The sequence below is a fragment of the Phalangium opilio genome, unplaced genomic scaffold (genome assembly GCF_054372755.1).
Source record: "Phalangium opilio isolate 3A_F unplaced genomic scaffold, DU_Popi_V2 ptg000041l_1, whole genome shotgun sequence".
Classification (NCBI taxonomy): Eukaryota; Metazoa; Arthropoda; class Arachnida; order Opiliones; family Phalangiidae; genus Phalangium; species Phalangium opilio.
The window spans coordinates 6,314,922-6,341,000 of NW_028324165.1; the positions used below are offsets into that span (position 1 = coordinate 6,314,922).

A 26,079-nucleotide genomic window follows, 5' to 3' on the forward strand; every position below is an offset into this window, starting at 1 on the left:
AATATTTTCCAAAGAAATTCCTTAGGAATTCTAGAGGTAAATTTTCAAAGAATGTATAAGGTTTATTTTCCAAAGAAACTCTTTAGGAATTCTAGAGATTAATTTCCAAAGAAGGTCTTGGGTTTGTTTTCCAAAGAAATTCTTTAGAAACTCTTGAGATCAATCTCCAAAGAACATCTAGGGAATATTTGCCAACGAAATTCTTCAAGAATACTTGAGATCAATTTCCAAAGAACGTATGTGGAATATTTTTCAACGAAATTCTTAAAGAATTCTTGAGATAAATTTCCAAAGAAAGTCTAGGGTTAATTTCCCAAAGAAATTCGATAGGAATTATTGAGATAAATTTCCAAAAAACGTCTATGGAATATTTTCCAACGAAATTCTTAAGGAAATCTTGAGATAAATTTCCAAAGAAGGTCAGGGGTTAATTTTCCAATGAAATTCGTTTAGAATTCTAGAGATGAATTTCAAAGGACCAGCAGATATATTAGCAATTATGCTTTACATATAATTATCTCAAAATATTTTACCCAAAATTGTTTTGCTTAAGTTTTCCTGCATAGGCATTGACTTGATAGCTAAATAATTAAAAACGTTTCACAAAGGCTTGTCCCGTAGCTAAGGCTCAGCAATTGCTGAAATGGTTTATCATATTTACCTATTTTCGTTTTTTTTTCCTTTAATAATTCGTGAGGTGTTTATGCAAAGGATAAATTAAATTAAAAGTAAAATACACGTAATTAAAATCGTGTTGTTTAGATTTACATGCAGGGAGTATAAGCTGGCAGTCGAAACTTTCGCTTTTGAAAAGTAAAATTAACCTTAAATTAATTCTTTTGTGACATGTTTTATCTTTATTTCGAGCGTAATTAGAGTCCCAAATAAATATATTTTAAAAAATATTGTAGATAAAATTAGGTTAAACGCGTTTCTGGTACTCAAAAAACTCTCAGTGAAAATACATTATTAAACTTAACAACTACATATGTATCTACTGCTTGGCCATTGAAGCCTCCAAAACCCCCTTAGTAACCCATACAATTGCACAAGATTAAAACTTTCTGCCGTTTACGGATGTTTTTAAGTCGATTATATGTCTGACTTTATAAGCAGTTTCGCACTGCATGCGGGAACTGCCCGTGCTATAAGAAGTGTTGTTCAGCATATTAGAACTGCACTCCCTGCATTGGGATATGGTTCTGCATGTGAGAACTATCCTCGTTTCTAGAGGGCTAGATTAATTTACCCCATAATCTTCCCTATATTTCCCGAGAAAATTCCAAAGATATTTCCCAAGAAAATTCAAACGTTATTTCCCAAGGAAATTCCAAAGTTATTTCCCAAGGAAATTCCAAAGATAATTCCCAAGAAAATTCCAAAGATAATTCCAAAGCATTTTCCAAAGAAAAAGAAACCAATATTCCCCAATTTCCCTAAGAACTCCTTAAGGATTTCTAAAGAAATTTCCCAAGGAATTTTCTAAAGAGTTCTAAAGAAGATTTTTGTAAGGGTTAACACCCGAGACTATACGAGAGAACACAAAATTTTCCCGTCCCCCGTCTGACCATCGCATTTCTCATAGTGGCTCTGTTATTCACATTTCCGTTCCCTTTCGGCGTTTCGCTGATGTTCCTGCAGTCTGCAGAACTAATACCCAAATTTTGCGTCCTTATTTTTCCGGCTTTTGCGCCCCCTTGAAACATTTCATGTCGGGCCAGGGCCCACCCTGCCCGACCCGTGCGCACGCCTGTGATAAAACATAATAATAAATGAATAAATAATCGGAGGAAAAAACTGGTGTACGCTGCATCCCCGAATCTCGCTACTCAAACTCATAAATATGCAAATTCAAGAGTGTAACGCCGGCAATAAAAAGAATGCGGTAAATATTATAAGCGGTATACCGTAACTAAACACACATTACGAAAAACGTTATTTTCCTACATTAAATATTATTTAACTAAATATTTGAAAAACTTAAAAATGAAAAAAGGGTGTACGTATATGCAAGGGGAAGTTCTAAAATGTTTCAGGATATTGGTGCAGTAAAACTACGTGGGTTTTTTAAATTATGGGGAAATATAGGCCTAGGAGAATTCTTATGAACTTTTATTGTTATCAGTATTGTTATTAAACTTAATGGGGATCGTAATATAGGAGAATTGTTATTAACTTAATGGGGATCGTAATATAGGAGAATTGTTATTAACTTAATGGGGATCGTAATATAGGAGAATTGTTATTAACTTAATGGGGATCGTAATATAGGAGAATTGTTATTAACTTAATGGGGATCGTAATATAGGAGAATTGTTATTAACTTTATGGGGATCGTAATATAGGAGAAATGTTATTAACTTTATGGGGATCGTAATATAGGAGAATTGTTATTAACTTTATGGGGATCGTAATATAGGAGAATTGTTATTAACTTTATGGGGATCGTAATATAGGAGAATTGTTTCGAACTTTATGGGGATCGAAATATAGGAGAATTGTTTCGAACTTTATGGGGATCGAAATAGAGGAGAATTGTTTCGAACTTTATGGGGATCGAAATATAGGAGAATTGTTTCGAACTTTATGGGGATCGAAATATAGGAGAATTGTTTCGAACTTTATGGGGATCGAAATATAGGAGAATTGTTTCGAACTTTATGGGGATCGAAATATAGGAGAATTGTTTCGAACTTTATGGGGAAAATATAGGAGAATTGTTTCGAACTTAATAGCGAAAATATAGGAAAATTGTTATTGAACTTAATAGCGAAAATATAAGAAAATTGTTATTGAACTTAATAGCGAAAATATAGGAAAATTGTTATTGAACTTAATAGCGAAAATATAGGAAAATTGTTATTGAACTTAATAGCGAAAATATAGGAAAATTGTTATTGAACTTAATAGCGAAAATATAGGAAAATTGTTATTGCACTTAATAGCGAAAATATAGGAAAATTGTTATTGAACTTAATAGCGAAAATATAGGAAAATTGTTATTGAACTTAATAGCGAAAATATAGGAAAATTGTTATTGAACTTAATGAAGATAAAATAGGATTGTTATTGAACTTAATGAAGATAAAATAGGATTCTAATTGAAATAATAAGAAAAGCTGAATGGTTTTCATTCGAATTACTGGAACATATAGGATTTTTACTAAAATGTTTGGAAATGATTTTCCTAAAATTGTTGGAAAACGGTTTAAGAAATTTTAATTATTGTACTAGAAAGTTCAACTAGATATAAGAAAATCTGCACAACTTAGAATAAATATCGATTAAAACTTACATCTACAATCACTGTTAATTTTTCCAATCAATAAAACCCTCGTAAAACTTAATAAATTAAAACCCTCAATTTAAATCATCCCCATGAGCCAGGTGGTATCCGCGTCACAGTCACTTTAAAATAGTAATAACAGTTAGTAGACGTACTTAGCAATCTTAAGTTTTGTACCAGAAGTAATATAACAGAAAATACCCGTACATTATGCAAATATATAAAAACAAGAGCTCCTTAGCCCTTTTTTCTCTCCCCTTAGAGAGGAACTAAGGTATTTTTTATTCAGTCTTTCTTTCTTTCTTCACGAATCATTAAACACTACATCGTTTAAGAAGCTGTTATAACTCATGACGCGCTTAAAAATATTTCCAGCCTTCTTTAGTCTTAAAAGATTTTTACTGGTGAAATTGACACCGCTACCTTCGGACGCTGTTACTTCAATACAGGGTGTTTCTGATAAGTCTGACGTAAATTATAACGGGGATGTTCTTCTCTGCAGGGAACCAAGCCCTAAATTTAAATTCCTTATAGGAAAATATAGGATTTTTTTAAAGAATTATGGGATTTTATAGGAGTGAAATAATGTGTTTTTATAGGAAAATATAGGACTAAAAATACTCATCATATATAATATCATTTTGGCTTGAACTATGTAGAAAAATATATATATAAAAAAATAACAAATTGGATTTTACTTTGAAAATTCAGAGGAACTTAATTAAAATCAAGAAGTGATATCTAGTTTATTAGGGAGAAGGTATAAATTCGCCACATTTATAATCTAGCTTAATCTCCAGTCCAAACGTAGCCTGTCCGGAGTTAATCTCCGCCTCTAAATTACAACCAGAATCTCATTGGTTCTTGAAAACTCACGTCAGCTCGACGCGAATGACAACGAAAATTCCGCATTTTCCGACTGAGGAGAGGCGAAATAGCCCGACCTCCTTTTACGTCCCCCCTTGTATTTTGAAAGGGGGACTGGGACTATGGCCTCGCGCGAAAGCTTAGGCATCTTAAACCTTCTCCCTAGTAAACTAGATGTCACTTTTTGTTAAAATATAATATATAAAAAATCCTGAGCGAGCCTTTGAACCAATTTCGGACATGTCTAGTCAAATGTGATCTCGATAAAAGAGTCAACTAAATTTTGATAAATTTGATGCTAAACTATAAGAAAACTTGGACTAAATCAAAAAATATAAGGTATTATAGGTCCTTTCATGAAATTATAGTATAATATAGGACAGGTTCAAAATATAGGATTTAATAGGAATTATAGGATCGTTGGGCTCCCTGTCTTAGGGTGATTTTAAGCCGAAAATGTAACTTTTACGACATTTTGTCACAAGAGACACTGTTTTCCAGTTAAGATTTGATTTTAGTGTTTTAGGGATGACCCCTTAATTAAATTAGAAAATAGAAATCATTGTCTAAATCAGATTCTTAATTAAATTTAACGGGGCCATCCCTAAAATACTCTGAACAATTTTAACTCGAAAACAGTGTCCCTTGGGGCAAACAAAATGGATAAATAGAAGTACAGAACATTTTCGTCTCAAAATCGATTTCCCAAAAAACAAACATCCCCCTTAATTTATGCCACCAGACTTATCAGAAACACCCTGTATAAATCTTCCCCTTGCCTTCGACTCCATTATGTTGTATGGGTATTAAACATGAAGTGCCAATACTCCATAAAAGCCAGACCCAGACAATAATAAGTTTATACAACATAAAGGCAACGGAGGGAGGCGACCACCCAATTATTATTTAGTTACACTTTTTTTTAGACGCTCGGGTCTTAAAAATATTTCACCTAAGAGTAACATTTTTATTATAAATATAACTATTAACATTTTGAGATAAATTTTAATTACAGCGTCGAAATTACGGATCATAAAAACCTTCTATTAAGATATTATTTTTAATATTTCGTGCAAGGCAATTAAAAAAAAGTAACTATTAAAATATAAAATTACGAGTAAGTTTGTAATTGTAGAGCTCGGAATTATGTTTCATTATTTTCAGGTGTTTTTACCTTATTTGGATAATCTAATATGGCTTTGACAGCAATTGAACTAGCCGCTCACAAATTTTCCCACTTTTGAGTAAAAATACTAGTATGCCAGACGTTTAATTCAAACCCATGTAACCACGCTTGCTAGATTTCTAAACTCGCCCCACGTGGCCATAAAAGTCTTGGCTAATACTAAGAATAACTACTCCGTTTCCTTAGATTCAATCATACTTTTATTAAACTAAATTAATTACTAAATACCGACTTGTATTTAATACAACTTAAAGAACTTAAAGATTTAAACATAATTACTAATAACGGATGAAGTCCAATACTAGGGCAAAGCCCTTCGCTCGAGCGAACTACTACATCTTAGTAGTGAAGAAAGACTGACTTCATAATGATAAGCAGTCGACGCTTATATAGTACGGGAAAGGTCAGAGGTAACACTGGGTGTTAATCCTCTATGTAACCTTACACCCCTGGAGTAGAACTCAGGAGGTCCCTTAATACTACGGAAGGTTACACCCATTTTAAAAAAATTGCCAGACGTTTAATTCAAACCCATTTTAAAAAATTACCAGACGTTTAATTCAAACCCATTTTAAAAAATTGCCAGACGTTTAATTCAAACCCATTTAAAAAAATTGCCAGACGTTTAATTCAAACCCATTTAAAAAAATTGCCAGACGTTTAATTCAAACCCATTTTAAAAAATTGCCAGACGTTTCAAACTCATTTTAAAAAAATTGTCAGACGTTACGAACCAATTTTAAAAAATTGCCAGACGTTTCAAACTCATTTTAAAAAATTGACAGACGTTTCAAACTCATTTTAAAAAAATTGCCAGACGTTACGAACCAATTTTAAAAAATTGCCAGACGTTTCAAACTCATTTTAAAAAAATTGCCAGACGTTACGAACCAATTTTAAAATATTGCCAGACGTTTCAAACTCATTTTAAAAAATTGCCAGGCGTTTAATTCAAACCCATTTTAAAAAATTGCCAGACGTTTAATTCAAACCCATTTAAAAAAATTGCCAGACGTTCAAACTCATTTTAAAAAATTGCCAGACGTTTCAAACCCATTTTAAAAAATTTCCAGACGTTTCAAACCCATTTTAAAAAATTTCCAGACGTTTCAAACCCATTTTAAAAAATTTCCAGACGTTTCAAACCCATTTTAAAAAATTTCCAGACGTTTCAAACCCATTTTAAAAAATTTCCAGACGTTTCAAACCCATTTTAAAAAATTTCCAGACGTTTCAAACCCATTTTAAAAAATTTCCAGACGTTTCAAACCCATTAAAAATTCCTCGGACATTTTAAACCCATTAAAAAGATCCTCGGACATTTTAAACCCATTAAGAAAAATCCTCGGACATTTTAAACCCATTAAGAAAAATCCTCGGACATTTTAAACCCATTTTAAAAATCCCTGACTTTCCAAGATTTACAAGATACTGTTCCAAGCTTGCATAAAAATATTAATTCACTACAGAAAAATTAGTTGAATTACAAAACCAAATTAAAAATCCCCGAATTTTAAAATATTACAATTTTAAAATTCCCCGACATTTCAAATAGTCAAATACATTTTCTAAATCCTTGTTATCCCAGACACTTTAACAACCCGTTTTTACCCATCCTAAATAAATAATTAATATTCCAGGAAAAAAATTAAAGTTAATAATTTTTTTTAAAAAAATTTACAACTACCAACCAAATATGGCAGGCTGTTGGTTCTGATTCAATTTTGAACTATCCCCTGAGACCATGAAACATATTTATATAGCTATATTTTGGTATCTTTCAATGAACCAAACTTTGTCAAGTTTTTCCCTACGAGACTTGGGACTCAATGCAACGAGTAAAGAAAAAAATCAGAACTCTAATGAATCTGTTTGAAGAGCCGTCCGCGGTCAACAGCCCGTATTTAGGTCACACACTCGCAAGATTTGGGTATATTTCTTTTTCGTTCATTGCGTATATTAAGCCAAACTAAGCGTGCTTTTAGTAAGTATCGTGGCAGGTGCATCGCTACTACTACCACCAAGGATGATGATGTGATGCCTCAAATGAGCGCATCAAAAATAAATATAAATATAAGAAGTTCATAATTCGAAGGCATCTGTTGAATGCTAAAGATTTTGGCATTAGGGTACATTTCATGAATTTATAATAATAAAAATCTAATTCTCCTCATCACAGTGAAATTAAAGTGTTAGTGACATAATTTTCGTCATCCTCAAACTTAAAATGCGAAAATTCCTTGAAAAATCTAGTTTATTATGATATGTTTACTTTTTTATTTGGTTTCGTAGCAATTTATTAAATTGCAATCAAAGTTTTGTGTTTGGAAAAGGCCCAGTTGAGATTTTCTTTCGTTTGATGACGTAGTAAGGAGAAATTTTCACTCTAGATGTCGCTCACGTGACGTGCCTATTAGTGTCGCCGCGCTGCGTTAAGCCTAATTTATTCAGATTCGCGCGCGCACCGCATTAGTAGACTCGGGAGTCTCGCGCTTGGCTTTCCCGCGAGATGCCGTGAGTGACGTATCAAGGAGAAAAACCCGCCAAAAATCTTCTCCGCAAATTTGCCTTTGTCCGCCAAATTTCAAGTTTTCAAAGTGTTTTTTCTGTGTTTTCCCTCATAATTAAATATTATTCAAGCATATTTTTGGAATCAGAAGAGTTTAAACTCTCAAAAAAGTAAGGTTTTCTTTAGATTTGAGATAATTTTTAAATCACGTCGCTATTCCTTTAAGTTCTAAAACCAACAATAAGTAATTTCGGTAGAGAGGGGTAGTGAACTGTGCACCCCCAACGTTGGGGGTAACTTTGTAATAGAGAATACTATTTGCCCACGGAAAGGGGGGATAACACTGAGATAAGAAATGGACTGTTATGACAGACATGGGAAAGAAATTACTTCATATTTTGAACAACACAACAGCATAGTCTGCTACCACGAACTTTCTCGTGACGTCACACCCTCCGTTCTCTTACCTGGGTTTTGGCGACCATATTGGAAGTCTGGCCACACAATTTAGACTACCAATATTGACGTCACGTTCCCGTAGCTCCCCACCGCCCTCTTAGTACCACTCTATATCCACCAAACGTAGGAAAATATAGTTCAAGGTTATATTATAACCAAAAGCGAGGGGCAATTCACTGTTACATTAATTACTGTAATTATTTTAGCACCGTCAAGCGTATGTCTTGACACGTTATTACTTTAGAACAGTCAAAAAGAATTCAATTCAACAGTCAATAAAGAATTATGAGTGGTTAGGTCCTCGTTTCAAACTTAATACGAGATTCAGAGAGACTAAAATCTTCAAAATGGCTACTTTAAATCGTCTGCTTAAATATATTAAATGAAATTCATAAATAATTTATGAAGAGGGGGGAAACGGCGCAAAATCAGTTCATTCAATTTTGGTTCTCGCCAAAAATTGCGCTTTACTTCAAACTTAATAGAAAATTCCGAGACTTTAACCCCCAAAATGTCTACCTTTTATCGCCTGCTTAAATATATAAAATGAAATCCATCAATAATGAAATAAGTGGGGATAGTAAAATGGCTCAAAATCATTTAATTCAATTTTGGTTCTAGTTTCAAATTGACCGAAAATTGCACTTATACTTCAAACTTAAGAAGAAGATTCCGAGAGACTTTACCCCCAAAATGGCTACCTTTTATCGTCTGCTTATATATATATATATATAAAATCAGAAGGGAATGAGAGAGAAGGGAGACATTAGAGCCTGCTTTGGTAACGAGAGTCCGACCAACCTCAAGAAAACCGCGAAAACTTTGCGCAAGTACACAGCTTTTAACCAATTTACTGCAAATATAGTTCTTTAAGTTCTCCGCGGTATCAGGCGGCCTATTTGTCTTAGGACTGTCGATGTTTCGTTCTTGTGTAATTATTTTATTGAAACTAATTTTTATTTTTTAATATTAATTCAGAATAATTAGTTTTCATCTATTTATTACCTTCAAATTATCTGATTTTGGTATGTTCTCAATTCCCGTGTATCTAAATTAATTGCACAGCTTGATTTCGTTTATAAACATGAAATTCGGCCATTTTTATCTCCTTCAATGTAAAGTTGTAAACAAAACTACTTTTTATTCGTCAACCGAGACGTCACCTTCTTATGTGACGTCAGAGCTAAGACAGAAGTTAGATAGCCAATCAGTGAAGGGTAGTTGATTTGAGGTTAGTAAGACTGTTGTTACGAGTGTAAAGCATTATGGAGATATAAAGTGTGTCCCTTCTCCCTTATTCCCTTCTGATAAAATGTAATTCATCAATAATGAATTAGGACGCTGGAAAAAAAACTACGCAAAATCAAGCATTTCATTCAATTTTGGTTCTAGTTTCAAAATGACAGAAAATTGCGCTTTACTTCAATCTTAAAAGAAAATCCCCCAAAATGGCTACCTTTTATCGTCTGCTCAAATATACAAAATTAAATCCATCAATAACGAACCAAGAGTGGGGAATAAACGGCGGAAAGTCAAGCATTTCATTCGACTTTTGGTTCTAGTTTCAAAATGACCGAAAATTGAGCTTTAGTTCAAAATATAAATATTCTTTGAAAAACCTAAAAAAATAAATGAATCTCGGATAATTTCAAAAAGCCAGAAAATTATCCTGTACATTACATAGTTTTTTTTAACAAGCTTTTTTTCCTTGAAAAATCTTGAATTTAGAGGCAAGTTTGTAGCGAACCTTTTTCGGCCTAAAAATTGGCCCTGAAGGCGGAATGCGCCATATCCTCGAGTCTACATTATTTGGCTACACCACCCATAAGCGGGCGAAAAAAAAAGAAAAAAAGAACTTTTTGGAAAAGATTTTTCATTCATATAATTGTAATAATTCACTTCTTTTCTTTTTTGTGGTTGGTTCTTTTTTAGTACGTGGTACGATGGTACTAGAATTAGTATTAGTAGTATAGTACCGGCGGTTAATGGGGCATAACAGCACCAAAAAACAAAACAAATAGGCCCTATATTGGGCGTGATGTACTGTACGATGCACAAACAGAAGTGCGTTACTAATAGTAAAAACTAAATATTTCCAACACCATCTTACCAGATATTATACAACGTTTTTAAGGGTTGTAAGGTTTGCATATTGTTTTTTTTTGGGGGGGGGGGCAATTTTCCAAAATTGAACAAATATTTTCATTAAGCGTTAAGATTATTTTCAATAATTATCTAAAGGTTTTATAATATTAATAATTCAGGTAAATTCTGGAATTTTACATTACAGCCTAAACCAATATTAATTTTCTACGTTTTTGGAGTACAATCTGAACCAACATAAATTCCCCTTTAATCGAAATTAATTCTAAAATAATATTAATTCATTCACTAGGATTCTCCCCATATTAATTACCTTTGAATCTGAACCAATATTAATACATTCATTAGGATTCTCCCCTAATTAATTACCCTTTAAATGTGAGCAAGTATTAATTCATTCAATAAGATTCTCCCCACATTAATTCCCTTTAAATTTGAAACAATAAAAATTTATACCTAGATTTGTTTCTCAAAAATAATTCCCTTTAAATCTGAACAAATAAGAATGTATTCCTTGATTTCTCCCAAATATCAACTCCCTTCAAATCTGAACCGATATAAATTTATTCTTCAATTTTTTTTCAAATATTAATTCGGACCTTTACATCTGAACCAATATAAATTTAATCGTTTATTTTCCCAAATATTAATATTTCTCCCAAATATCAACTCCCTTCAAATCTGAACCGATATAAATTTATTTTTCAATTTTTTTTCAAATATTAATTCGGACCTTTACATCTGAACCAATATAAATTTAATCGTTTATTTTCCCAAATATTAATATTTCTCCCAAATATCAATTCCCTTCAAATCTGAACCGATATAAATTTATTTTTCAATTTTTTTAAAATATTAATTCGGACCTTTACATCTGAACCAATATAAATTTAATCGTTTATTTTCCCAAATATTAATATTTCTCCCAAATATCAATTCCCTTCAAATCTGAACCGATATAAATTTATTTTTCAATTTTTTTCAAATATTAATTCGGACCTTTACATCTGAACCAATATAAATTTAATCGTTTATTTTCCCAAATATTAATATTTCTCCCAAATATCAACTCCCTTCAAATCTGAACCGATATAAATTTATTTTTCAATTTTTTTTCAAATATTAATTCGGACCTTTACATCTGAACCAATATAAATTTAATCGTTTATTTTCCCAAATATTAATATTTCTCCCAAATATCAACTCCCTTCAAATCTGAACCGATATAAATTTATTTTTCAATTTTTTTCAAATATTAATTCGGACCTTTACATCCGAACCAATATAAATTTAATCGTTTATTTTCCCAAATATTAATATTTCTCCCAAATATCAATTCCCTTCAAATCTGAACCGATATAAATTTATTTTTCAATTTTTTTCAAATATTAATTCGGACCTTTACATCTGAACCAATACAAATTTAATCGTTTATTTTCCCAAATATTAATTCCCTTTAAATCTGAAGCAATATTAATTTATCCCTAAATTAGAAATGCTCCCAACATTAATTCAGACCTTTAAATCTGAACCAATACAAATTTATTCTTTGATCTGTCCGTTTTTCCTCAATAATAATCCCCTTTAAATCTTACTCACTACTTAATTGCCTCAAACATTTACAGCATTGAAATAATATTAAAACATTAAACAAAAACAAAAGAATCACTTTCGCAACATAACTATATTAGCCATTCCAGAAACCAGAACCATTCAATCGTAAAAGTCAATCAAACACAGAAAGAATAAATAACATTACATCAAATTACGAGCTTCTAATAATATAGGACTAAAAATGCTCATATATAATAGAATTTTGGCTTAAACTAAATACAAAAATCTCAAATAATAACAAATTAGATTTTTCTTTGAAAAGAGTAGTTTAATTAATTATAATATTATTATTTTAGTATTATATTTTATTTATTAATATAATTAAAAAAAAAACCCCTGAGCGAGCGAAGCGAGCTCCGCAATTTCGGTGTCTAGTCCAATGTGAATGTGATCTTGGGATAAATTTTGAAAAATTTTATACTAAACTATACGAAAACTTGTACTAAGTCAAAAATATAGGATATTATAGGACCTTTCATGAAATTACAGGATAAAATAGGACAGGTTCAAAAATATAGGATTTTATAGGAATTATAGGACCGCTGGGCTCCCTGCTGTAATCCTTATTTATTTTTGTTGTTATTTCGTGGAATTTTACTAAATTAAAATTTAAACTTTTAAAAAGTACCCGAATTTGCCGTATTTTTTGAAAATTTTAAATTTATATCCAAATGTTTGTGAACCATTTTATAGTTTAAATTTATATTTTTAGAACAATTTTAAATCATAAATTACGAAGTTCTAAACAAGCTCTTGTAATCCGTCTTATTCCTTTTTTATTATTTCGTGGAATTTTACTTAATTAAATTTTAAACTTTTTTCGTAAGTAAATTCCCACATCTTTTTGCACTATTTTCCCCGAATTTCCTTGGACTTTCTCGGACAAATCTTTTGAAACTTCCCAAATATTCCAATATCTTTGGGAGTAATAACAAAAACCTCTTAATTTTCCCCAAATCTTACGTAATACCAACTTTAAATTAAATTTTAAAATTCTCTAACCCATTTTGTCTAAATTTAATAACTGTTCCAAAACCAACATTAATATTTGAACTAAATTTATTTAAATTAAATTCCATGATTTTAAGACAATCTCGTGAAATGAGAAGAAATCTAGATCAAAATTGTAATGATTTTCTGTTCTTAACAGATAATAAAGGGTAAATTTTGACAAAATGTTTCGAAGCAATTTAATTTGGAACTAAATGTAAATTTAAAATTCACTAAAATCTCGCGAGGCATTATTGTCTAAACAACATAAAAATCGAGTACTTTCCTCTCTACACAACAAATGCTATCCTAAAGAAGAAGCTGAAGAAAATTGCGTTTTCTCATTTCGGACCAACATACTTCTGTTCGAAGACCATTTTTATGAAACACATTTTTGAAATATTTTTTTCCTCCAAAATTTTAGGGCCAAAATTTCTCTGTCTCGGGATAATTTTGCAAAATGAGTTTTTGAGTTTTTACGAATCTTTCTTTCGGCAGAATTTTATACAGGGTGTGCCATTTAGGGTGGTAGGACCAAAGTACAGAGGGATCTAAGGCCGATTTTGAGTCAAAAACGTTCCATGACATTTTCCTTAAGTTTTCCTTAAATTTTACTAAAAATTATAAATTGCCCTGAGTTCACCCTGAAATTTACTAAAAGTTATAAATTTCCCCGAGTTTCCCCTGAAATTTACTAAAAGTTATAAATTTCCCCGAGTTTCCCCTGAAATTTACTAAAAGTTATAAATTTCCCCGAGTTTCCCCTGAAATTTACTAAAAGTTATAAATTTCCCCGAGTTTCCCCTGAAATTTACTAAAAGTTATAAATTTCCCTGAGTTTCCCCTGAAATTTACTAAAAATTATAAATTTCCCTGAGTTTCCCCTGAAATTTACTAAAAATTATAAATTTCCCTGAGCTTTCCCCTGAAATTTACTAAAAATTATAAATTTCCCTGAGCTTTCCCTAAATTTTACAAAAAATTATAAATTTCCCTGAGCTTTCCCTAAATTTTACAAAAAATTATAAATTTCCCTGAGCTTTCCCTAAATTTTACAAAAAATTATAAATTTCCCTGAGCTTTCCCTAAATTTTACAAAAAATTATAAATTTCCCTGAGCTTTCCCTAAATTTTACAAAAAATTATAAATTTCCCTGAGCTTTCCCTAAATTTTACAAAAAATTATAAATTTCCCTGAGCTTTCCCTAAATTTTACAAAAAATTATAAATTTCCCTGAGCTTTCCCTAAATTTTACAAAAAATTATAAATTTCCCTGAGCTTTCCCTAAATTTTACAAAAAAATATAAATTTCCCTGAGCTTTCCCTAAATTTTACAAAAAATTATAAATTTTCCTTATTTCCCCCTTAATTTTACTAAAAATCATAAATTTCCCTGAGCTTTCCCTGAATTTTACTAAAAATCATAAATTTCCATGAGTTCCCCCTGAATTTTACTAAAAATCATAAATTTCCATGAGTTCCCCCTGAATTTTACTAAAAATCATAAATTTCCATGAGTTCCCCCTGAATTTTACTAAAAATCATAAATTTCCATGAGTTCCCCCTGAATTTTACTAAAAATCATAAATATCATGGAGTTTCTCCTGAATTTTACTAAAAAATTATAAATTTCCCTAACCTTTTAGACAACAATTTATTTCCCTGGAATATCCAGGATCGTATGCACCCTGTAGAGTGTAGAACATATTCAATTCAAAATCGCTCATAGAACCTATTGTACTTCGATTCTTAGTAACCACCCTTTTTTTGGGGGGAACACCCTGTACAGATCCTTTTTAATCTACTAAGGAAGGCATTTTGCATGGCGATGTCTACTAAACTTTTTGATTCGCGTAGGTATACAATCCATCCATGTAGGTGCGTGTTTATTGTTAAGCATTAGTGTATAGGCAAACAATGAAAAATCAAATGCATGGCTTCTCTCCAACAAAAAATATATTTCACGGCTTCGATAAAAGAATGAGTTAAAAACTGAATAAAAATGCTACCTTAAACCTTTTCAGTAGGCTGAGCAACTTTTACAAAGTAAATTTTTTTATTTTTTATTTTTTAATACGGTAAAAAGGGGTCATCTAATATAACAATAATATTACGTGATAATGAGCTAAATTAAATCCTTAATTTGTATATCTTAATTAATGTATTGGGATTTTTCCCATCCATAACTTTTCGGAAAATGAGTTTTATAACGGTTTTGGTGAAACCGTTCTAAATTCATAACAACCTTGGTCTAGAGAAATGCCATATTAATAAATATTCCGATTTAAAAAATTTTTGTGTATGGGAATGTCATAATTGAAAATTTTTAAATTTATAAAAAACATCGCTTATTTCGATATTTTTTTGGTATTTTGGTTTTATTAAAATTTCAGTTGGATTTTTTTTTTATTTGGTTGTGATTTTGGATTTCATGGTTGTCATTATCATGAGATTTGGATTTTATGTTTGCGATTTAGGATTTCATGGTTCTGTTTCTATGAGTTTAGGATTTCATGGTTCTGTTTCTATGAGTTTAGGATTTCATGGTTCTGTTTCTATGAGTTTAGGATTTCATGGTTCTGTTTCTATGAGTTTAGGATTTCATGGTTCTGTTTCTATGAGTTTAGGATTTCATGGTTCTGTTTCTATGAGTTTAGGATTTCATGGTTCTGTTTCTATGAGTTTAGGATTTCATGGTTCTGTTTCTATGAGTTTAGGATTTCATGGTTCTGTTTCTATGAGTTTAGGATTTCATGGTTCTGTTTCTATGAGTTTAGGATTTCATGGTTGTGTTTTCATGAGATTTGGGTTTTAGATTGCGATTTAGGATTTCATGGTTGTGTTTACCATGAGATTTGGATTTTATGGTTCTGATTTAGGATTTCATGGTTGGGTTTACCATGAGATTTAGGTTTTATGGTTGTGATTTTGGATTGCATTGTTTTGTTTAGCCCGCGATTTTGGTTTACATTGTTATGTTTAGCCTGCGATTTTGGTTTACATTGTTATGTTTAGCATGCGATTTTGGATTGCATTTTTATGTTTAAAAGCCTGCGATTTTGGATTGCATTTTTATGTTTAAAAGCCTGCGATTTTGGATTGCATTTTTATGTTTAAAAGCCTGCGATTTTGGATTGCATTTTTATGTTTAAAAGCCTGCGATTTTGGATTACATTGTTATGTTTAGCCTGCGATTTTGGATTCCTTAACAATATTTTGGTTGCGATTTTGGATTTCTTGACAATGTTTAAGTTGAGAATTAGATTTCTTGACTACATTAATATGCCATTTTAGATTCTATGCCTCATTTTATGTTGCCTCTCAAACATATACACCAAAATTAATTTCAATTAACATTCCTTTCCCTTAATCTCTGTTTGCAAGTCAAACTCAACTCTAAATGACTCGAAATCCCCGTTTCATATGTTTTAATTAGATGAAAACTTCGGCAAATTAAAAGCACACCAAAACCACATACAACTAACACGAAAGAAAACCCCGAACTTCACCCAACATAATCTTATCTAACCTATTACGTTTCCGTTTAAAAGGTGGGAGGGGGTTCGATTCTTAAAAATGCTAATAGATTGTGCTAATTGACGTTAAAACGTTTTGAAGGGTTTCAACTACGTCACTCCAACGCGAATTACGGAGGATTAAGGCTTTTAGAGGATAAAAATGCGACTTACTCGATTGCATTCTAGGGCTTCAGCTGAATGGGCGTCCTTGGTCTTGAAGCAATTTTGACATTTGCTCTTGTTAAAAATATTCGGCGCAAACTTTCGGCAATCCGACTTCATCAGGGCATTCATGGTTGATTGACCTTTGACGTTTGAACCGTTATCATAGCTTTAAAACTTCGCGTTGAACACTTATAACACTAACATCGTTGATATTAAAGTTAACTCTTATCGCGACTGAAACTTAACCCGTTTAAAAACGTAGTAGCTTACATACTGCGGTACTAAATCCAATAAAACGTTTAGACCTAACGCTACGTTAATCCGCAATTATCCAATAAATTGCTGAAATTCCAACATTCCCGCGATTTATTTTATCTCAGGCCCGTTTCAACCGACCTTTCTGGCTTCTTATTCTTACAAGAAGTTGCAATTTAACTTTCCGAGGTAAACTTTACTAAGCCTTAGTAGAACTATGATGCGAAAATTGGACCCAAACGAGTAGGCGCAAAAATCACAGACAAAAGACGAAACAGCACAAATTTTAACGCACTTCACGTCACGAAATACCTTAGACGTATGATTCTAATAATTTTGCGGATAAAAATTACTTAATTCCTCAAAGAACACGGAAAAATATCACACTCCATTCACTAACAACCTCCCACAACGGACAATTTTTTCCGCGTGAGGCCTAAGAAAAAGAGTGGACTACGTGAAAAGAAATCTCACCGCGAAAATTATAACCTACAGTGTTGCGGTTTCGCGCCGCATGATGGAATCACCTCCTTGGACAACTACCGCCCTCTATAAAAGGAATAATTTTACCTCCAACTTCGTCTGCTGTAAAAAATAATGTACTCCAGCGTCAGAAACATTATTGCTCCTAGTTTCTTTAGACCAATAGAATAAGAGAGTTATCCCGCCAAAATTTTGGCGTCAAATTTAAATGTTAAAAATCGACGACCGTAATTTTATTCGAGTTTTTACTCACAAATAAACAATAAAACAAAGAAATTAGAGAGGAATATTTAATTAAAATTACCTTAATACGAATTACAATGTAGGCATATATTTCTATTAAATTTAGAACCGTAATTATTTTTGTCTTCGGCCTTGGTTCATGCTAGAATTGCGCCGGCCGGTTAATCTGCCGTCCTCGGAGCTTTCATCTTGTTCGCTATCAGAACCCAATTTGGCATCATTAGTTGAATTGATCTGCATTGTCATATTGGTTTGCGAAAAAGATGGTGGCAAGGTGGAACTAACATCCTCTAAACCGTAACTTGTTGCGGTTGCTCGATTTCTACCCGGGGCGTACATTACAGCTCGATTCGGTGGCCTATTATTGTAGTTGTAACCATATGGAACTGGATCAGGGTGGCCCTGAGCTTGGCGTATAAACCCTAACGTGCAGAATGTAGCCAATATCACCAAAAGTATCTAAAAAAATTGAAAAGAATATTACACCACCTAAGAATGGAAACATTGTTTACTAACTAACACGACAGCCTGAAAGACAATGATAATTTAAACAGTGGCCCGGACGGCCAAATGTAATGGAACATTTTTGACTCAAAATCGATTTCCCAAAGAATATCCCCTTAATTTATGCCAGACTTATCAGAAACATCCTGTCTAAAGTCATAACGAGTCCCTTTTCTGAATTAAATCTCAAGAACGATAAAATACTTACTCTGAATTCCATGACAACTTTATTAATTCAAAAAAAACATTTTTCAAACACCGAGATATATATGCCTATTTATACTTTAACAAAAAATAAACAAATTTAGTCTGATTATCGAAGATTATCCTTAATAATGGTCATAGATCATACAGAGATAATGGGCAGGTGGCAAACCATTTGTACTCTGTAATAATTTAACGACACGAGGCAATTTAATATTCTTAAATATTTACATTGTAATTATGTTATTTTTGTGTTTTTTTTTTACTTAAAAAAGTGAGCACCAATTTTCCCAAAAAATAAAGATATTGAAACAGAAATATTCCAGACATTTTGCGGAACCAGAACTTCCAGAAGTGGGATGAGAATCACCAAATAAAATTTAAACAGAAATATGGGGACACAATTATTTAAATTAGGTGTCAAAAGCAACTGTTAGTTACAATTAAAACTAGCAAAAAAAAAAAGAGATTGAACCACATGAGATTTGTTTGTGCTGTCTATAGCTTAGAATATGAGTGTCTTAAACATTACTTCCATTAATCGTGTACCGTTAGAACGCTGGTAGAATTTATGCCTTGGCAGTTGACGCTGCAGCACTGCTGGTTTCCATAGCTTCGGTAGTTGATGCTCCAGCTACTGAAGATGATTCTGCAGCTGCTGTAGTCGATTCTGCAGGTGCTGTAGTTGATTCTGCAGGTGCTGTAGTTGATTCTCCGGCCGCCGTAGTTGAAGCTCCGGCTGCTGTAGTTGATTCTGCTGGTGCAGCACTTGACGCGGGTTTCATTGGCATACTTGGTTTAGCATTAACTAAGGCTACAATTAGCCCAAGACAAAATAAGGCAACGATGAATTTAGACATTTTCAGATAACTTATTTTTTCTTTTGGAATTGTATGTAACCCAACGATCTTTAAATGAGTTATAAATTATGTATCTCGTTGTGAGTCTTTATATATCATCTAATTATCTATAAATGAGGCGTATTATTCTACTTGGAATTGACATAGTTAGGCTTAGTGTCAGTTGAGGCTTTCGCGAAAACGATTAAAGGGGAAATAAAAACCCGAAAGCGGCTGAAAACATAATGTGTCGTGTTTCGCAGTGCTAATATCAGAAAAATAATACGTGGTTGTTTGCTAATAAGTTATAATAACGTTCTAAATGGCACAGAAAATTAAGCTTCCGAAATAGACGAGAGGATATAGTATCCCATCATGTTGCCTTACTCAGTTATATAACGATGCACCGAGGCTGTCTCCCCCTTTTTGGAGACTTGTTCTGTCAAAGCGCGCGATGTACTCATTACGAATGTCAGCCACATAGAAAGACACACTGATAACTCATGGCAGAGCTGGGCATTTTGCAGAAATTTTCTGGGTTTCGTCAAGCTTGGCTGTACAAATTTTCCCCTCAAATGTCCACCTCTGCAAGGTGGCGCCCATGAAAGTGCTTCTTGTAATTAAGATATCGTTAGGCCTTTAATGTCGGTGGTTGAAATTCCCTATCAACATACGTTTATGTTACATAAGTTTGACGCTACATATGTATCGTAAGAGGTAGGAGAGCTAGTTTGACAACGACGTGAGAATTGACTACCTTCTGTTTCGTAGTCCATCTTCCTACTTAGTCTTTACTAAGCCCTTGACAGCGACTCACCAGGCGTCGCTTTACGAGAATCTGTCACGTTTCACCCACTTCATTTCATTACCAGGTCTCAGTAACCAGTGACAAACTTATAGAGAATATCTTATGAACTCAATTTGCTCCCAACCAATGAAATTACAGTTACAAAGACGTCAGAATTGCGAGAAGGGACGAAGTTCTCGAGTCCGGCCCACAAATACCGCACATTAGTTTTATGTAATCCTGACCCAATAAGTGTAACAGAAGTATTTAATACTCCCCTTCGAGAGAAGTGTACCACAAAGCGGGGCGTAATTGTAACGTCATTCTTCCCAACATCATAATTTACATTTGGAGTACACAAGGTTACTAAACCGAATCACATACGCCATGTAAATAGTTCCCCCTCATCATTACTCTATTAGCGCTGCGTAACTATTTTCCAATGCGCTTGTGATCATTTTTGTCCCATGTCAAGACAACCAAGGTTTGTGGGTTGATTGCTGAGGATTTAGTAAAAATCAAACAGTTATAGAAAACATCCTATCACGGTGTGATGAGCGGGAAAGCAAACAAAAATGGCATGAGCCTGGGAAGATCATGTTACATAACTAAAGCAATAAGAGGATACAGAGTGTCATTCTTCTACCATTATCCCCTTCTGTTGTAATTACTTGAGTGTATCATAACAATCGCTTGAACCAAAACGTCCTACCGCGCATGCGAGACAAAAATTATAGCTTGATAATTCTTTCAATAGACTTCCTTGGAATACAGAGAGGCGGACGGTTTGGGAAGAGGAAGTAACGGTGGAATTGATTTCCGCTACTATTATCTTTTTCTTTGTGTGTAGTCTGAGACAGGTGAAAACTAGAAATATATTCTGTGAAAAATATTTACTCAAATATATTTTTCCTTTAACCGAAGTTTACAAAGAAAAAATATTACTGCAGTTGAGTTAATAAACACCGAGTTATTTTTAAGAAGATAATTAAATGTTTGTTTTAGAGTCGTTTTTTCTGATTCCGAAAATTTTTTAAATCGCGTACAAATAAGCATTAGTGGAAATAATATATTTTGTTGTTCAATCAATGGTGAGTGCGCAATTCACGTTACATTGTCATACAGCCTAACACAGTCAAAGGCAGAGAGCTGCCTCTTCTTAAGCTGGATGTGATGGTTTCATAGTTATTAGTAGAGATAAGAGACGGTAATTTAACAAATACCGCTACCGTAATTTACCACATATGGTAAAAAATGAAACTGACTTTTTTACAACTTGTAAATTAAATAAAACAGTGTTTAATACGGGGTTAATCAAAAAGCTAAAATATTACAAAATAAAATTGATGTTCTTTTTGCGATTCTGAGTCGAAAATGTTCTATGAAATTTTGACGTCCGGGCCACTGTTTTCGAGTTAAGATTGGAGTGTTTTAGGGATGACCTCTTAATTAAATTAGAAATCATTGTCTTTCAGTTTCTTAATCAAATGTAAGGGGTCATAACTCGTAAACAGTGTCCCTTGGGTCAAATGTCATAGAAAAATTTCGACTCAAAATTTTCCACAGAACACCGCCTTAATATTCAATTATATCAAAATCTTTATCAGGTGGTATTTGGTTATAGAGTTAGGACTACTCTAAAACGCTTAGAAATTTTGGCGGTTAAAACCCAACATATAAATGTCCAAACTGCAACAAATTACCGACAAAGCGCTAATTTACTATACCCGTCTTTGAAAAACGTTGTTAGACTTTGAACTTTTCCCAAACACTGAAACACTAATATAAATTTCGACATTGTACGATATCGTAATTAAAACATTAATTTCAATAAAATATTCAAATAATCTTTCTAATTTATAAGTATAAATTTTAGTGTCATAAAAATCGTAAACATTTTGCGACACTAAATGACGCAAAAACGGATTTATACATTAAAAATAATTTTATTTCTGGCTTTTGTCTCCTCCGTATATGGTCCATTGATTTCCCCGCCAAAACCGGTAGATGGCACATCATGTTTGAACTATATTAAACTTTAATAGAATCAACGTTGAGATCTGCCATTACTTTATACAAAGCTTGTACTTTTTGCAACAACAGTTACAAAACGGTTCATTAAGTATTTTTATTTCCATTGTAAAATTCACGAGCATGGCCTACACCCTTTTTCGCTCCAAAATAACAATCAAATTACAAATTCGTGTGACATCTCATTGCTCCCAGAATTTTATTTTAATTATCTGTAATTAAAGTGCACATGCAACGCGTCATTTTATATTGAACAACGTAATAGCAGAAGTAACATAATAACAATAAGTATACCATGGTAATTCCAGATAACGTTTTGGTGTTTAACCAAAATCCACTTGTACACTCCCGGTCCGTAATAAGAACTTCCATCAAAATGATATAAAGAATGGGTAGATTTTACTGATGACTAATATTTTTGTAGCACCCTAGGAGCGAAGGCACTCGGCCTTGCCCGTCAGCCCGTTGGGACATTTTTTATTACATTTCATGTGGACATTATTCCATAAAGAAGGGTTTTTAAATTTCTGGCCGCCATTTAAAAAGATGGCAACAAATTGAACCCAAAAAACCATTCAGCCCGTCTATAGGTTAAAGGAAACCAGTGTACTAAATATTTTTGAAATCGGTTGAAACGCGCGGACTTTGTTGCATAGAGAAGATTGTTTACATTTCTGGGCGCCATTTATTAAGATGGAGGGCGGATTGCAAAAACACTTTCTTAGTACGCACCTACTACTTATGAGTAACGTTGCTGCAAATTTTCAGCCTTCTAGGGGGCAAGCGGTTTGGGCTGGGCGTTGATTATCAGTCAGTCAGGACTTTGAATTATAAAGACATAGATTAAGATATGCCATCAAACAATACGAACCAAATTTGTTGGACCTGTAGGGTAAGCCCTATCTAACGTCTTTGTTGTTCACGTACCAATCAATGTTCCCTAAATGTAACCCTAAGTTAATTAAGTTTCTACTCCTTTTGTTTTAATGCCTCTGGTACAAAACGTATTTAATTGAGTGTCATACGTATTGTCGTTAATAATAACTTCTTTATTACCTATCTCATTTTGAAACATTTTTAAATCGAAATTAAAATTTATGACGTTAAAAGACTTTTATTTCATGAAAAAAATGCAACCGAATTGAAAGGAATTCATTAGAAATTTGTTCATAAATTATATTTAAACGGGATAAGATTAGGCGGCCTTGCCTTTGGGGTTTCTTGACCCCGTTTCGAGGGAGTTTAGGAAGAGGGTTTTGGTTAAAGGCCGACTTCCAGCAAACTGAAAACCCAGCATAGAGACAAACAATGGATCATGCGCCCGTGCTGATTTTCTAATCCCCGCTGGGATAAAAGTTGAAAGTGCTCCAGCTAACTGAAAACCGTGCATTGTGGTTCTAGAGAACTGGAGACGAGCAATAGAAATCCTTTTAAATTTTTTCCTCCCGATTTTTTTCTTTCCTCTGAAGGAAATTCTCTGTTGTATATCTACAGACAGTGAGCACAAATTTATGCTCACTGATTCAGTTTGCTAGAACCACATTGCACGGCTTTCAGCAGAGGCCAAACTAACAGTGGACAAAGCTACAGTTTCCACGTTGATCTCTGGTGTGAGACTCTAACCGTATTCTCGTGTTTACCCTTTTTGAATTTTCTTCTCAACGGATCACGTGACGTCTTACTCATCGGCTATGCGCCGAGGTAGGTGGCGCGTGAGAGCCATGTTGGCTGGCCGTTGTAGTTACCTTACCCCTTCTATCGTTGACTCTCCTTTCTATTTGTGCTCACTGCTTTCAGTTACCTAGAACCTGTCCAACGTATGTCCCAGTGGGGATTCGAAAAAGGGCACGGTCTCTCCATTGTTAGTCTCCGTGCTCGGTTTTCAGTTCGCTAAAAACCCTTATCGCTGGATGTCGGCCTTTAAAACGACATTGAAGAATCGATTAATATTTTGGACAACATCATTTCCTAGATTTCCCACGCGTTATTATACGTAGATTAATTCAATAATCTTGTTACACGACTTCGGATTAAAAAAAGGGATAAGGAACGCCCTAAATTAGATTCGGTTTTTCTTTCCCCATCTAACAGTTTAAAAGGTGAAACGAGAATTCACGTTTCAGTTTGGTTATGTAATGTTTCAAGTTCTTTTTTAAGACAAATATTTTGAAACCTAATGCTCTTATACATTATCTTCGATTTTTCAAATTTTAACAATGAAGTTTCAACTTTAAATCACAAGCCTATTTTTCAACTTTGAATATTTAAATCTATTTTGTTCTAGAGACTTATTCGTAATTTTTCGAGGCTAAAAGTTTTAAAGCTACTTTACTTTACTGCTAACCCTAAATATATTGGCCTATTTTTATTTATTTCACTGCTAATCCTTATATATTGTCCTATTTTTATTTACATCACTGCTAATCCTAATTATATTGGCCTATTTTTATCTACTTCAATGCTAACCCTAAATATATTGGCCTATTTTTATCTACTTCACTGCTAACCCTAAATATATAGGTCTATTTTTATTTATTTCACTGCTAACCCTAAATATATATTCCTATTTTTATTTACTTCACTGCAAACCCTAAATATGTATTCCTATTTTTATTTATTTCACTGCTAACCCTAAATATATAGGCCTATTTTTATTCATTTCACTGCTAACCCTAAATATATTGGCCTATTTTTATTCATTTCACTGCTAACCCTAAATATATAGGCCTATTTTTATTCATTTCACTGCTAACCCTAAATATATTGGCCTATTTTTATCTACTTCACTGTTAACCCTAAATATATAGGCCTATTTTTATTTATTTCACTGCTAACCCTAAATATATATTCCTATTTTTATTTACTTCACTGCAAACCCTAAATATATATTCCTATTTTTATTTATTTCACTGCTAACCCTAAATATATAGGCCTATTTTTATTTATTTCACTGCTAACCCTAAATATATTGGCCTATTTTTATTCATTTCACTGCTAACCCTAAATATATTGGCCTATTTTTATTCATTTCACTGCTAACCCTAAATATATAGGCCTATTTTTATTCATTTCACTGCTAACCCTAAATATATTGGCCTATTTTTATTTATTCTACTGCTAATCTTAAATATATAGGCCTATTTTTATTTATTTCACTGCTAATACTAAATACATAGGCCTATTTTTATTTACATCACTGCTAAATTCTAAATATATAGGCCTATTTTTATTTATTTCACTGCTAACTCTAAATACATAGGCCTATTTTTATTTACATCACTGCTAAACTCTAAATATATAGGCTTATTTTTATTTATTTCACTGCTAACCCTAAATATATGGGCCAATTTTCTTTTATTTAACTGCTAATCCTAATTTATTGGCCTATTTTTACTTATTTCACCGCTAATCCCAAATATACTGGCCTATTTGTATTTATTTTCAATTCAAATCCGGACTATTTAAGCCTATAACCCACTCCGAAACTCGAAATTTCTAAAACATATTTTCAAAATACTACTAAACCCTAAAAACCACGAACATCCACAGCTCAAGCTGAAAACGGTCCTATTAAACCGTTAATCCTTGCAAAAACACCTGAAATTCTAAACAAAATTCCATGAAAAAAAAAAGACTAAATAGAATTAAAAACTAACCCAAATACAAATATCTAATCAAACCACCATCCTTTGAATTCGAGTAACAGTACCTCAAATTGCCTGTAGCTTTAACATCTAATAATCTTGAATTCTTGATATTGAAAAACGTAGCCTCTCTACATAATTTTTATTTCACCAAAGGTTTTGACTTGGGGGGTCATTTGACCCCCTTTCGTTACCCCCCACGTGCCCGGCATTTGGCGAATGGCGCCCTTGAAGAGGTGGATGGTGTTCTGGCTGAAATACTAAATGTACATAACATATCCTGTTTGACAGGAACCGTTTTATTTCCGTATATTTCAAAATATCCAAAAAAAAGATCCCATTATAAAAACATTATAAATACAGAAGTTTACAAAATAATACCGCTTCAATA

General features: G+C 32.8%; 1 protein-coding gene and 1 long non-coding RNA gene across 2 annotated transcripts in view; both read right to left on the reverse strand.

Annotated features, from left to right (window-relative positions):
• The window catches only part of osp (myosin phosphatase Rho interacting protein outspread), a 67,836-nt gene extending 50,428 nt beyond the window's left edge, over window positions 1-17,408 (reverse strand). The window contains exon 1 of the mRNA XM_089835365.1: window positions 16,705-17,408. Coding sequence (XP_089691491.1) covers window positions 16,705-16,827 — 123 coding nt within the window. The 5' untranslated portion in view covers window positions 16,828-17,408. The remainder of the gene's footprint in view (window positions 1-16,704) is intronic.
• A 305-nt stretch (window positions 17,409-17,713) lies between these two features.
• Window positions 17,714-25,881, reverse strand: LOC149679591 (uncharacterized). Its single transcript, XR_016365836.1, has 2 exons — window positions 22,339-25,881; window positions 17,714-22,256 (listed from the first exon to the last, which is right to left on the reverse strand). It is a non-coding gene; the product is annotated as an uncharacterized LOC149679591 (long non-coding RNA).
• Between the last annotated feature and the right edge of the window lie 198 nt (window positions 25,882-26,079).